The following is a 14,960-nucleotide window of genomic DNA, read 5'->3' as shown; positions in this document are numbered from 1 at the left end:
ATCACTGATCATCAGGGAAAAACCAAATGAAAACCACATGATATATTGCCTCACAATGGCTACTGTCAAAAAGACAACAGATAACAAGTATTGGAGAAGATGTGGAGAAAAGGGAACCTTCCTGTAGTGCTAATGGGAATGTAAACTGGTGCAGCTACTATGGAAAACAGTATGGAGATTACTCAAAAAATAAAAAACAGAACTACCATTATCATCCAGCAGTTTCATTCCTGGGTACTTATCTGATGAAAATGAAAACATGAAACAATGTATGTTTCAAACACTCCCTGAAGCAGTTCTTATGCAAACATAAAGTTGAGACACACTATCAAAAATAAAAGTGATAAAAGCAGCCAGAGTACCCTAATAAGTTTCAAATCACTGTATAAAATGATAAAAAAAAATGACTATGCATGAAATGGCTTTAGCTTAAATAAAAGTTCCTGCCTTAAGTCAGGAAATTAATTAAAAAAATTAAATCAGTCCACACCAAAAAGAGAAAAAAAATAGAAATATGCACCTTTATGTTCACTGTAGCATTATTTACAACAGAAAAGATATACAAGCAACCTAAGTGCCCATCACAGATGAATGGATTAAGAAGTTGTGGTGTGTACTATACACACACACATATACATACAAAGGAATATTACTCAGCCATAGAAAAGAATAAAATCTTGTTATTTGTGACAATACAGATGAACCCAAAGGATATTATGCTATGTGAAATAAATCAGAGAGGACAAACACTGTGGGAAATTACTTATATGTGGAATCTAAAGAACAAATGAACAAACATAACAAAACAGAAACAGATATAGAGGACAAATAGGTGTCTGTGAGGGGAGGGGTGTGGGGAAGGAAAGACCTAAGTGAGGGAGATAAAGAGGTACAAACTTCCAGTTGCAAAATAAATGAGTTACAGGCATGAAGTGGGCAGCCTGGGGAAGGCAGTCAGTAACTATGTAGTATCTTTGTATGGTGACATAAGTAACACTGGCGATCCCTTTGAAATGAAAATAAATATCAAATCATTTGTTGTGTAACAGAAACTAACAGTGTTACAGGTCAATTATATTTCAAAAACAAAGTCATAAAAAGAGACCAAATTTGTGGTTGGTTACCATAAGCAGGGGGGTGGGGTTGGTGGCGGTGGTGGGGAGGGGAGGGAAATTTGGAGGAAGATAGTCAAAAGGTAAAAACCTCTTGTTATAAGATAAATAAGTACTAGAGATGTAATGTACAACACGATGAAGATAATTAACACTGCTGTATGTTATACATGAAAGTTGTTAAAACAGTAAATCTTAAGAGTGCTCATCACAAGGAGAAATATTTTTTTCTACTCCTTTAATTTTATATCTGTATGAGATGATGGATGCTCAGTAAAGGTACTGTGATAGTTATTTTATGATGTAAATAAAATCATTATGCGGTACACCTTCATCTTATACAGTGCTTAGTGTTAATTATAGCTCAATAAAACTGGAAGAAAATGTAAATTTAAAACAAGATTATGCTCACAAGCATAAAGATGTATGCTTAAGACTTTTCACTGGTTTCTTATTTGTAACAGCAAAACACTAGAAGACAATCTAAATGTCTATTACTAAGGATATAGATATATTGAGTAAACAGAGAAAGCTGTAGAACATATACCTAATGACTCCATTTATAAAGTCACACATACGTGTGCACGTGTATACAATAAGCTATAAACTAATTCATATGAAAAGCTATTGCTGCTGCTGCTGCTGCTGCTGCTAAGTCGCTTTAGTTGTGTCCAACTCTGTGCGACCCCACAGACGGCAGCCCACCAGGCTCTGCCGTCCCTGGGATTCTCCAGGCAAGAATACTGGAGTGGGTTGCCCTTTCCTTCTCCAATGCGTGAAAGTGAAAGTGAAGTCGGTCAGTAAGCGTCCGACTCTTCGTGACCCCATGGACTGCAGACTACCAGGCTCCTCCATCCATGGGATTTTGTAGGCAAGAGTACTGGAGTGGGTTGCCATTGCCTTCTCTGATTAAAAGCTATTACGATTTTGTAAATGCATATAAAGTGAACTGTAAAAATGTAGCCCAGACTACTGACAACAACTATTGACAGGGAATGTGTGTATCTGTGTATGATGGGGGTACATAGAGAGATGGCAGTGAAGAGTTTTATGTGTATCTTACTATTAAATCTTGTATAAGAATATGGTCACATATTACTCATGAAATTTTAAAGACAAAAGATGGGAAGGAAATAGACACATAGGAAAAACACATCACAAAGCTTTGGGAGGTGCATGACATATTTCCTTGGCTAGCCCTTTCCCAGCCCCTTCCCCATGCCCTCCACTGGGCCTTCCAAGACTATCTTAACGTGCTCAACCCTGAAGCACTGGGAAGGGGTCTCTCCCACGTCTGTTTTATTCAATGCCCCAGAACACGTACACAACTGGCTCTATACTGTCTTGACGAGCAAGGATATGATTATTCCAAATACCGTATCAATTGTGTGGTTACCTTTTTACCTCCTGAGGGAACAACTCTTTTCACTGACAACTGGCCAGATTTTAAACAGACAACAAGCTGTGTTCTGGGTGAAGTGATCTAGGTAGAGCTACTCTCCCAGGTACTGAACTATCCTGATCACAAGTATCTGGAGAATGGTCATGGCCTCACAAATGTCCAGTGTGGCTAATTGGCAGCTACCATTTCACCAAACTAGAGGAACAGCTGAAAGCCAAGGCAATGAAACATGAGGCGCTGTCCACTTCTCCCATGCCCCAAGTGCTCCAGGCCTGGGCTATCAGCTGACTCACAGAAAGAGTGTGCTCTGGAGAGCTGACCATTCCTTGTCCTCTAAGTGTTCTCTTAGAGGACCATTCAAGTCCTCTAAGTGTTAGAGGACTTAGAGGACTTCATACTCACTTATATGACCTGGATCACACACTGGTCACCAGGATTCAGCTAGTCCCAGAAACCGCAAAGCTGGATTCTGTTTTTCAGCACTCCTCTCTTGGGTGGAATAATGCCCACATCTGTGGAAAACTACTGCAAAGCTACATGTGTAACTAGAATGAAAGGCAAGGGACACTCTCCCATTACTGACATCAGAGGCTGCTTAGGTCTCTGATAAGACACATTCTAGAATGTTACGTTGGATTTGAGCATTATTAGAACTTATCTCTAACAGCACACAATGCAATTCAAAGAGTTTAAAAAGTTGAATTAAATACAAACCATTAAGAAAAAAAGCCCTTACATTCCAGCCAAAAGATGAGTCATGACTTTCATGGATATTACATGACTTTTCATTAGCAAAATTAAAAATAGCTACTGTAGACCATTTACTTATTAGACCATTTTACACTATAAAGTCTGAAATGTTGCTTTTCTGCTTTGGGGTTAAAATTAAGTGCTCTTTAAATAGTAAGTAAAAAAGTTACTAAAAGAGATAATCATCGATTATAAGCCCTGATACAGACTTGACTCACATTCTTTGAGCTTTATCTACTAAGCATAACTGCATCCTTTAGAGGCTATAAAGATGGAAAGGTAGAATAGAAAATTGCGAAGAAAATAGGTTTCTACAACTTGAATATTTTGTTAGCACTGCTACATAGCAGTTGACCTTGGGTAAACCTCTTAACCTCAGTGAGCCCTGGTATTCTTATCTGTAAAATGGAGACAGTACCTCCTACTTCATAGAGCTATAGAAGCAAAACAGGATATCTCATAAGTGCATCTAATAGGGACCTGCATAAAGAAGGAATTTAATGGGTAGCAGTTACTATTTTATGTGCCATCATCATTATTACTGTGCTCAAAGCTCAGATGGAGAAGGCAATGGCACCCCACTCCGGTATTCTTGCCTGGAAGAGTCCCATGGACGAAGGAGCCTGGTGGGGGGCAGTCCGTAGGGTCACAAAGAGTCAGACATGACTGAGCGACTTCACTTTCACTTTTCACTTTCACGCATTGGAGAAACACTTGCCTGGAGAATCCTAGGGATGGGGGAGCCTGGTGGGCTGCCGTCTACGGGGTCACACAGAGTTGGACATGACTGAAGCGACTTAGCAGCAGTAGCAGCAAAGCTCAGAACACAATGGACAACCTTCTGGTATAATTAGATGCCTCAGAACTGCCAAAGAACCCACAGTTTGCCCCAGGGAGAGATGCTAATTATTTCTCAGTGCTTCATGGTGATTTACTTTCACTTGAACTCTCTGGCCAAACTCCTCATTTGTTCTGTGAATACAAGCAAGGCCAATCCTATATTTCTTGTAAAAAAGGAGTGAATACCTGCTTTTCCCTTATTACTGAGAGTCCAAGGTTAAATGATAACTAGTCAGTAGTAGGTGCTCCAACCCATCAATTATTTCATGATATTTATAAAAATGAAAGAGAACTAAATAAAAAATAGAATATCATAAGGCAGCATTATATTAAGGCGAGTGACTGTTTTCAGAAACTTTTATTTCGGTCACACCCAGGTGGCGCTAGTGGTAAAGAATCCAAGTGTCAATGCAGGAGATAGAGGAGACAAGGGTTTAATCCCTGGGTAGGGAAAATCCCTTGGAGAAGGAAACGGCAACCCATTCAGTATTCTTGCCAGGGAAATCCCATTTTCAGAGGAGCCTGGTGGGCCACAGTCCATGGGGTCGCAAAGAGTTGGATGTGACCAAGTGTGTGCATGCGTGTGTGCACACACACACATGTATGTGTTTACTGCATAATTATGGAAAATATATCTTACTGTAGGTTCCAGGCAAAAGTCTAAAAGCCATTGCCCTAGGCCATTGATCTCTGGTCACAAGTGCTGGCCTGCGCCACTCCCCAACTACTGCTGAAAGGAGCGGGTAGCTTCAAAAACATTGGCAAGCACTTTAGTCTAGCACAGTACTCTCTGCCCTGACTGATTCTGAACTTTGTGACTCCACTCTGAAGAACAGAACATCCTCTTAGCCACAATAGGAATGACAAAGCTATTTTTAAGGACCTTGTGCATGGACCATTCCCTTGGCACTTGAGTTTTTTTTTCAGTCAATGCGTGTCTTTCTTAACTAAAGCACACAAACTGAGAACAAGGGCTAGAGCCACCAAGTTGCAGCTGCCGCACCTTATTCACATAAGATGCTCCATCAACATCCTCTGAATATCCCCTTTTCCTCTGGCAGTCCTTCTTTCAGAATCAATGTGAGATCTGGCCAATTTAGGGACTGGAAAAGTTTTGGCTCTAAGCCTACTTGCCTGGTCAAGGTATTTAACCATTTCCTCTAAAGCTATTCTAGAATAATAATTACCATTAGCTGCTGATAAGTTTCCAGTGCGGCATACAGCACTACTCCCCAAGGCTGTCTGTAAGTTCTTAGGAGTTAGACTTGATTTGCAACTCAGTATCTTACTGTGATCTTGAGCAAATTACTCAAATTCTATTAAGCAAAATAAGCTCTCATGATCTAATAAAAACCAGTTATCCAATTTTCTTGGGGAGGTTAGATGATACATTCTCAAATTTAATATCTATATTGCTCCTTAGGAAAAACTGATTCATGAATTTCTAACTCCTTCTAAGCTGCTCTACTTGGTAAAACTCTGCTCCTCTGTAGAAAGGGCTAACATTTTAACTATTTGGCAAATGCATAACTATTATCTATTTTAACTGACTTTAATGTGTTGGGATCACAGTATGCAAAGCACCATTTCAAAAAGTAAAACAATCTGAAGTGAGTTCCCTACACTTACTGATACATACTAGACAGACAAAATAAAATATTCACAGCTTACACAGAAAGACAATCACACTTTTGCTACCTGCTTATTCATTTCTGTGATGTTTATCCAGACTTTGTTCAACCCAAGCTCTCCAGATTCAATCTTCTCAAGTTGTTTTTGTTTGCTGAGTAGTTCTTCATTAAGTTTGGGAATTTCTTGGAATGAGCTTTTCTGATTAGATTCCACTAAAAGCAAACATAAGAACAATCATAAGTAGTCCTAAAGTTCCCTCATGGCTCCAAGATGAAAAAATGATCATACAGCAGGAAAGAAGACAGTTTAATGAAAGTTAATTCTGGGAGGATAATGACAAATCGTATTTATCAACTCCACTGTTCTTTTTACTTCTATAAATGTGTATCTTTAACACTAAAGCTTCATTTAACTGGGGCTATCTCACTACTGGCAGTTCAACTTTTTTAAAGCCAGGTGGCTAAAAATGATAACAAACAACATCAGCAGAAAGAGTTAGACTTGAATTGCAACTCGGTAATTTACTGTGATCTTGAGCAAATTATGCAAATTCTTTGAGTTCACTTTCTTCATGTGTAATACAGCGATAATTCTAACCATCCTGTGAAAATATTTTAAGTGAAAGAAGGGCTGTAAAGCACTAAATACAGCTGGCCAGGTATACAATAAGTGATAAATAAATGTTAAGTATTGACCTGCTCAGTTAAGAAACTTTCTGATTGGTCAACAAAGATTTATTAACCTCACTCCATCAATGCTCAAGGTGACAGCCTAAGTTATATCTCTAAAGGTTTAAATTCATTTTTTCTACCTCAAATTGGTCAAATGCAAGATAGATTCTTACTACCTTTCAAGTGCTGCTTTGACAACTAAGATTTTAAATCTTTTTCATAAACAGCAAACAGTGCTTTCTTAAATCTTAAATCAACCCAAAAGCTCAAAGTGAGATAGAAGATAAATAAAAACGTTAGGTGAATTTGGCCTTTTTTTGAGAAACAGCATCTTCTGGATGGTTCAGAAATTTGCCAGCCTGAAGGCAGAGGCCTGAAGGAGTGCTTTCTCTTCATTCTTTAGAGTATTCTTTCCTTTTCATGGAAAATAAAATATTGATAACGGCTGGTCTTCCAGAATAAAACCTATGTCCTTCTTTCAAAGCCACAGACTGCTTGATTAGTTATCATGTGCTCTTTTTAAAATAAAAAACTGGCATAAAGGGACAGATATAAAACTATTTATTAAAATCTTAAGTTCTCAAACTTTTTTTGTTTCTGTAGGTTGGCATTGAGAATACACCCAGCACACTTCAGGCATTCAGTAAGTATTAATGACTGAAAAAATCTGGCCTTTGCTTACCTCTCAACCATATTTCTCATCACTTTAGCTACAGTTCAGTCTACTTTCCAGCTAAGTTGATTTTCCTGACACACCAACCTCTTTAAGCCTCAGTGACTGCACACACTGGCCTCTCTGCCTAGCTGACTTTTACCCTAGTTGATTCCCTTCAAGATTCAGCACAGATAGCTGGCCCCCACCTGAGGCCACTGGTACTTCTTTACAACTCCCAACTCTACTGAGCACTGAACATGCTGTGCTGTAATTATTTACTTATCTGTCTCCTCCATCAGACTGAAGAGAGCTGCCTGAGGGCAGGGATCAGGTCTTATTTGGTCATGTTTTCCCAGGGACCAGCACAGTCCCAGGTACACAGAAGCATTTAAATGCTTGTCCAGTGAAATGATTATAGGGTATAAAGTAGAGTTAATATTATCCTGATTAAGTTAAACAAGGAAAACTCAACAAATAAATTCAACAACAAAAAGTCCCCACAAAAATCAGGGGGTGGTGGTGGTATCCTCACTGTAAACAAACCCACTATCTGAAAATTTAGAATTATTAAAAGAAATTAGACATTTTTATTCACTTTTCAAAAATATGTGAAGGAGTTCTTTATAAACAGTAGCCTTGGCTAAGTACTTTTAATATAACAGTTGATTTACACACAGTTTGCAGGAATACATTCATCTCATGTAGTAGGAATATTTTACCAGTCAGTCTAAATTAACACAGCACTTAGCACCCAACTGAATTTTGAATTCAGTTAGGTTATAAAGAAAAGCTTATCCCACACATATCTGACATTCTCACATGGTAAAACACTCCAAGGCTGGGAAAGTCTCTCTCTTTCCTGCAATCTATATGAATTAAGTAGAAGAGGAAGTAAGACAAACATGTAAGTAACCTGGATTAAAATTATTAACTAATAAACACATAAATCTGACAAGCCCTGCCAACGTTTAAATCCTGAGGACTGTGTGAGCCACGAAGGGATTATATTCATTATCTGATATGGGGATTTTTAGGAGAGAGAAGACAAATAAAGGCACTCTGATTACATACATGGAATGAAATACAGTAAACAAACTTACGATTAATAATAATAAAAAAACTTACAATTACTAATTCATGTTCTTTCAACATGGAAGCAACTCATTTAAAATTTAGTATAATCCTACTCAAAAGAACTTAGCTCTTTTCCTGATCTTCAAGAAGAGGAAATGAAGATTTCTGCACATGCCCTTTAGATACAACACATAATGCCAATAGTAATATTTTATATTTGTGCGTCTTTACAGTTTATAAGATACTTTTATGTAATTACTCATCTTGTAATTGAGCCCCTACTATGTGCCCAGCCATGTACCTGGCACTAGTGCATACAAAAGAACCTGAAATTCTCAGTCTGGTGGGGAACAAGGCATCAGCCCAGAATTACTATAGAGTGTGACAGATGTTATGACACAGGAATGCCCAAAGTGCTTCTGTAGCACAAATTTATCTTTATGTTTTATGGATGGGAAAATGTAGTCTCAGAAAGAATAAGTGACTTGTCTTGTGTTTCGTAGCTTGTAATAAGCAATTCAGGATTCAACAGTCAAACTTTCTGATTCTAGCAAGTTTGGAATGGAAAAGTGCTAGAAAGGACCAGCACTCTTCTTAGAACACTTTAGCTGTCACAGATGCTTACATCCTTGCACCCTTATTAGCATAAGACCATTTTTAAGTTCTGCATGAAATGACCAAACTGCTACTCTCCTGTATGACCAGAAACAGACATGTCTGACTTATCAATACTGTCCTCCTCTTCCAAATTCTTTCTCCTCCGTCTAGCTTTGAGTGATGGAGTGGAATGGCTGGGAATAGAATCTTCCTTAGAATAACTGTGGAGGTCTTCTGCAGTACCTGGTTCTAGAAAAAGAAAACTGAGTGAAGAGTTTCAAGGCCAGGCAGCACTTTTAGCTTAAGGATCAAATTACTCATTGGCCTCAAGGAAAAAATACCTAGCCTATCTGCTCTGCTTTCTGCTCCAGATATCTCAGCAATCCTGCCTCCTTTCCTCACAAGTGTCTTGGAAGATAATGAAATAAATGACAAGGTGCTCTGAATTTTAAAAAAAGGTTTTTAAGACAAACCAGCAGGCAGTCTTATTTCCACTATCCTCTTGAAAAACAAGAAATAAACTTATTGAAATATATTTAAAGTAGCAACATAATTCAAAGAAAGATTATATAAGTTTAACAAGATTAACATCATTTAGCTAAGAGAATGGTTTTCCCAAAAAGCCTCTTGCCAAGTGGTCCACTAAGGTTCAGCCTACAGACTGACTTATAGAGCCCTAGGCCCCACGTCTATTCTCTCAGGAAGTTCTGCTTTAGATATAGTATAGGTGCCAGCATATCTACTGCAGCAAACCAAAGCATGCAGAGCAGCTGGACTGACAATTCCCCCTCAGCTGGCTGACAAGCATAGCCAGGACACCAAGGGGAATGCTGCTCAGTGGTAGAAAGCAGGTCTCGCAGTCCAGGGCACAACTCCTGGCATCTCCTGAACAGAGTATTTCCAGGAATTGGTATTAACAAGTGCTCAAAACATATTCGTTGCCTGATTGATTGTTAGATCTATTGTATGTACACACTTCAAACATGCCTTTCTAAATAAAGAAATTTCCTGAGAATGAAAAGCTTGGCTAAGGTACACATTACACTGGTGACCTGAAAACATAGGCACAGAGCAGTCAGAGAAATAAATCCCTGGAAGGCAGAACTGAGCAATGTTTTGAAATGTATAAACTAATAATTGCTTTACGTGACCCAAAGAGTCAGACGTGACTTAGTGACTGAACAACAACAACAACAACAACAAATATGTGACCCAAACAAGCTGCAGTACAAATGTTAGGAGGCCCAACTAGTTACGGAGAGTTGTCAGCATAGACAGGTGTCATCAGTGGCTATTTATAGTTAAAACACTGCTTCTCATTCCTTTCCAAGTTATGATTATTACTTACCAAGAAAAACACCATGTAATACTGCTAAGTACAAAATTAGGGAGGGAAAATAACTAGACTACAAAGCTCATCCTTTCTTACACTGTACTCTGATCCCACCGATTTATAACACAGAAATCAAGATGATCCTGGCAGAGAATTGCGGCCTGTTGTATCCCGTTCCCTGAATTAGAAGCTCAGAAGAAAACTAAAATTAATACTTCAATATATTTTTTAAGCAATATCACTAGGAACATCATTAATACATTAAGCATTAGCTGTCCCTAGGTTAAGTCTGGAACTTAACTAAGTGCAGGCAACAAAGAGAAACTGGAGTGAAGGAAAGCTAGGATGTTGTGATCACCTAGGGCTTACTTCTAGGAAGTAAGGAAAGAACTCTAATTCTAGTTCTAGGGACAGATTTCCTTATGACTTTGAGAAAGCTTACTGGTCAGTTTGCTGGAATGTTAAAGCTGCTAAAGTTAGGGTATTTGTGATTTTGTGATTAACCTGAAACTGGTTCCTTAGCTTAGAAATTAAAAAAAAAAAACTAATTTTATTACTTATAATAAAATTCAGGTTGAAATTATAGCTATGCATTATTTGTTAGTTAAAACAAAGACTGAGTAAAGTATCTTTTGGGTATAACTTTCTTTCCTTTTTTTGTAATTTGCTGTTGTTATTTTAAGATTTTTATTAGCTTAGAAAATTAACCCTTGTAATCTACAACCAAAGATCTCAGTGTTGCTAAAGAAACATCTTTAGGCTAAAATGGGTTGAAGCTACCATGTAAGCACATCTCTCAGAAAAAGGATGTTGGATACAAAATACAACTTAACAATTTAGAATATATAAAACTCTTCAACTTCAAAAGTTTCTTAAGAGCCACTGACTCATGAGACAAATATTTATTTGTGACTCAGCACACAGTAAGCACGCCATACACGCTTGGTATTATTATTACTGCTCAGTACTATGCTTCTCTAGGTTTTCCTTAAGGAGGATATTGTCTGATAGACACGCCCACATTCTTTCTCAAATAGCCCTGTGAAGAGGAAGGAAATAGCCTAGTGTTGCTACTGCCACTTTACAGTTGGGAAACATGAATGGCAACAGGTGGAAATTAACCAAGGTTCTAGAATCCTGGATCTCGGCCCTTCCCTTCTATGCTATAAACAGTGACTGCAATGCCATTATTTCAGATGCTATTTGTCCCAATGATGCATAAGCGCTGTGTTTTGTTTGTGCATTTAAAAATAAATGTTATTGCATTCAAGCCGACAGCTAAGAAAGAGTTTAAAAAATGCTGAAAGGACCATGTAATTGCTTCATCAGAGTGAGCAAAAATCTTAATTCAGTGTGGTTCACTTTGTCCTAGAACCTGGCAAAGAGTCCAAAATTATACTCTGAAAAGAGTGACCACTTACTTGTTCGGAACTTTTCCTTGAGGGAATCCAGATCCTCCTTCAGAGCGACTTGCATCCACACCAGGCCAACGCAGGCCACGACACAGGCGGCAAGGATGACAAACGCACAGAGGGGATAACAGATCCTGCAGCATCGTAAATAGTCTCCCCTGATCATAAGAACAAATTCAACCAGGAGTATGAAAGGTATTATGAATACAGTTTGATTCCAAATAGCACATGTGTGGGCATGCAATTAGCATCTCTAATGAATAACCAACCCATTTACCAGGGAACATAGGGTAACACACTTAAATCTGAACAGCAAGTTGAATATGTCAAGATAATACAATCCAAGAAGAGTTCATCTATTGGGGGCAAACTTCTCATGAAATGAGGGAGTTTCTGAGTTACAGGAAGCACCTGTGGGCACTGCAGCTCACTGCCATCATCATCAATTCAGGTCTTTGGAAACTGACTCAGGTTAGGGAGGTGTAAAGATCAGAGTTTTCCCTGCCATTTATTACTGCACTGTAATTCACTTATCTATCTAGTTCTCTCTCTCAAATATATAGTCATTCAAGAGGACCTTGTTCACTTTATTGAAACTTTATAAACTTTCGAGTAAGCTTTATTGAAAATGGAATGAAAAAAACTAGAACGGTAGGTTAAAGTAGACACCTCATACACTCCAGCTGATTGGTTCAGAAGGAAGGAAACATAGGAAGGAGGTAGATTTCACATCAAACGTCAACCAGCACTCAAAGTCTAAACTAAACCAACAGGGTAACTGTTCCAGTTAACTATTCCACTTCGTCAGATCTTCATAGCTGAAGCCCAGGATTTCCCTGAACTACTTCACCTGGCAAAGCTCATTAGAAACCAATCTTTTCCTTTAATATAAAAGGACAAAGACATTCCAAACAAGCAAATCTCAAAGGATTTGATCTCTTTTAGCTTCCTAAGCTTCAGCCTAGATCTTGCTTTCACATCCTCAGCAGCATACTCTTTTAATGTGCTCCTTAAGAGAGTCCAAGGGCACTTTAAAGATTCCCTTCAGCCCCTTCCTACCCTAACCCTCAATTCCCAATGTCTTTGTGTTTACTAGAGGAGGGCATGGCAATCCGCTCCAGTATTCTTCCCTGGAGAATCCTATGGACAGAGGAGCCTGGCAGGCTACAGTCCATGGAGTCACAGAGTCGGACACCACTGAGTGAGTAACACTTTCACTTGTGCTCACTACTGGAGGGTGTTACCATCTAAAAGTGGTTTGAAAAAAGCTGCCTTTTCTGTCTCTCACCCTCCATTTCTCTCAAGGTTCATAGTTTTTACAGAACGTCCTTCATCATATTCCCCCATTACCAGATTCAGACTCATCAACAGTGGGGAAAAAAAACAAACAAACCAACAAACAAATAAAAAACCCTGCAGTCTTAACGTCCCTGTGTCTCCTAAATTTAACAACAAGACCTTGTCTCCAAATTTCTCTCTCACTATGTCCCTATTCTTGGGCTCTTGGCACATTCCGCAAGTCCACACTTCCACCCTAGATTCAGAGCTCTTTGTATACTTAGAGACAGATCTCTAACTTATACTTCATTCAGAACCTGAACTCATCTCCCTAACATTTTTCCTTCCTTGTGCCTTCCAGGGACGATACACCTTTTTCTTCCTAAGAACGCTCCTCTCATCTCCTTTCCTTTCCTTCGCCCCCTTGGTAGTGCAGAGAGACGCCTTTTCCCATCCCAGCCTCAGTACTTCTTTACTCACTTGACAAAGCGAGAGCGATTTCCAGCTACACCAAATTCCTCTTCCTCCTCTGAGCTGGACTCAGAGTCTGAGTCAGGAGGCTCCGTGCGAAGCAGGCGGTGGCCTGAGCCTTTCTTGGGTTTCTTTCTCCGGCTGTCCCCAGCCAAGCCGATCAAGGCATTGAGCTCTTTGCGCTTTTTCATCTTCTTGTGTGGGGTAAGTGGAGCACCCACTCCTGAGCTGCCAGGTTCGTACCCGACGCCCAATTCTCTCCCTGCTTTGGAGCTGCCTTCCAGGGTGAGGAATCCTGGGCCAGAGCCCTCTGGTCACTCCCACCCGGGGGTGGGACTGACCAGATACGCTAGGGGCTGGAGATTGGACTCCAGAGGAAACTGGAACTCAGATGAATGAGGGAAGTCACATAGAGATGCCCAGGGAGCTGGTGATCCAAATGGGTAAAGGCCTATGCATGGAGTGCCAGTTACTTAAGAGGGTACCGGGGAGGGGAGCAACTTTTGTCTCTCAGGATAAAAAGTCAAGTCAAGAATGAGAGATTCTGAACCCTGGTCAGCAGACAGTGTTTCTAAGGGTACTCCAGGAGCTGGAAAGTACACACAGATAGGTGTTTCGGACTTCCGGGGCAGGATTTCCAATGGAGAGAAAAACAAGAAACTTGGTTTTTGAATGGGAAGAGACGGGGAGATGCAAAGCAAGGCGGTGGGAACGCGCTGGTCTCTCCCTAGATGGTAGCAGGAGGGGGTTCCCAGCCACTACAACCCTGACAGAGAAAATGCCCCAGTCCGAGAAGATCACCGTCCTCCGGCCTCCGTCCTGAGTTTGAAGGGAGTCAGACGCCAAGGAAGATCCAGAGCCCAGCCTGGAGGATTCGGCTTCAGAGGAGCCAGTCCCGCGCCTAGGAAGACCCCAGCCCTGCTGTCTGGGCCTGGGGGGCGGTGAGGAGGGGTGACCGCGGCTCAGCCCACCTGAAGCGCTCCCGCCGAGTTTGAGGTGTTCCGGTACGGGCGACTCTCGGCAACTCACACGCGCCGCCTCCACTCCAGCCGCGACTCCGGCCCCCGCTCCAGCTGCGGCCGCAGCTGCTCCCAATTCGCTGGTGGCGGCGGCGGCTGTGGCCGCAGGCTCCAGACCCGGGCCATCGCTTCAGCCCCAGCTCACTTCCCCTTTGGCAGCGGCCGCCGGCACCGCCTGCCAGTAAGGCGCACTCCCATTGGCCGCCTGTTCCATGACGTCACGCGGGGGGGGGTAGGGGAGGCGGGGCGTTAAAAGGCGCAGGCTCTGGCGCGGGTAGTCTGCCCTGTCGAGGAGGCTCCGCCCCCAGGACGGTGCCAGGGGACCTGTCTCTCACCTGTCCTGGGCCGTGTGTTGTTTCCAGAGGAGCAGGGATGAGCCAGGCAAAGCACCCAGCTGGATGGATTTGCTTGGGAAGTTCATCACCGTATCGGCCCCCAGTTGTGACTAACCCAATTTAGAGGTGCCAACCCTCTGACTCTCCAGCTGTTTATTAAAGGTTTTAGGCGTGTTACAGGTTAATGACCCGCTTGAACACATTCATTCATTCATTCTGTAAATATTTATTGATTACCACATGTCAGAAACAGTTCTACCGCTGAGGATACAGCAATAAACAAAACAACCACTGTCCCTGCCTTCCAGGGTAGGGTTGCCCGATTTAGGGAATAAAAATACAGGACACTTAGGAAAGTTTAAATTTCAGATAAACAACG

The 14,960-nt window shown here is 40.9% G+C and overlaps 1 protein-coding gene across 1 annotated transcript in view; it reads right to left on the bottom strand.

Moving 5' to 3' along the window:
* EFCAB14 (EF-hand calcium binding domain 14) overlaps positions 1-14,435 on the bottom strand; it is a 38,449-nt gene extending 24,014 nt beyond the window's left edge. The window contains exons 1-3 of the mRNA XM_040231242.1: positions 13,237-14,435; positions 11,488-11,636; positions 5,803-5,948 (exon numbers count right to left, since the gene is read on the bottom strand). Of these exons, the coding sequence (XP_040087176.1) occupies positions 5,803-5,948; positions 11,488-11,636; positions 13,237-13,418 (477 nt within the window). The 5' untranslated portion in view covers positions 13,419-14,435. The remainder of the gene's footprint in view (positions 1-5,802; positions 5,949-11,487; positions 11,637-13,236) is intronic.
* Positions 14,436-14,960: the final 525 nt, after the last annotated feature.

This window comes from Oryx dammah, unplaced genomic scaffold (genome assembly GCF_014754425.2).
Source record: "Oryx dammah isolate SB20612 unplaced genomic scaffold, SCBI_Odam_1.1 HiC_scaffold_28, whole genome shotgun sequence".
Lineage (NCBI taxonomy): Eukaryota > Metazoa > Chordata > Mammalia > Artiodactyla > Bovidae > Oryx > Oryx dammah.
This window is presented reverse-complemented; position numbering and strand designations above follow the sequence as displayed.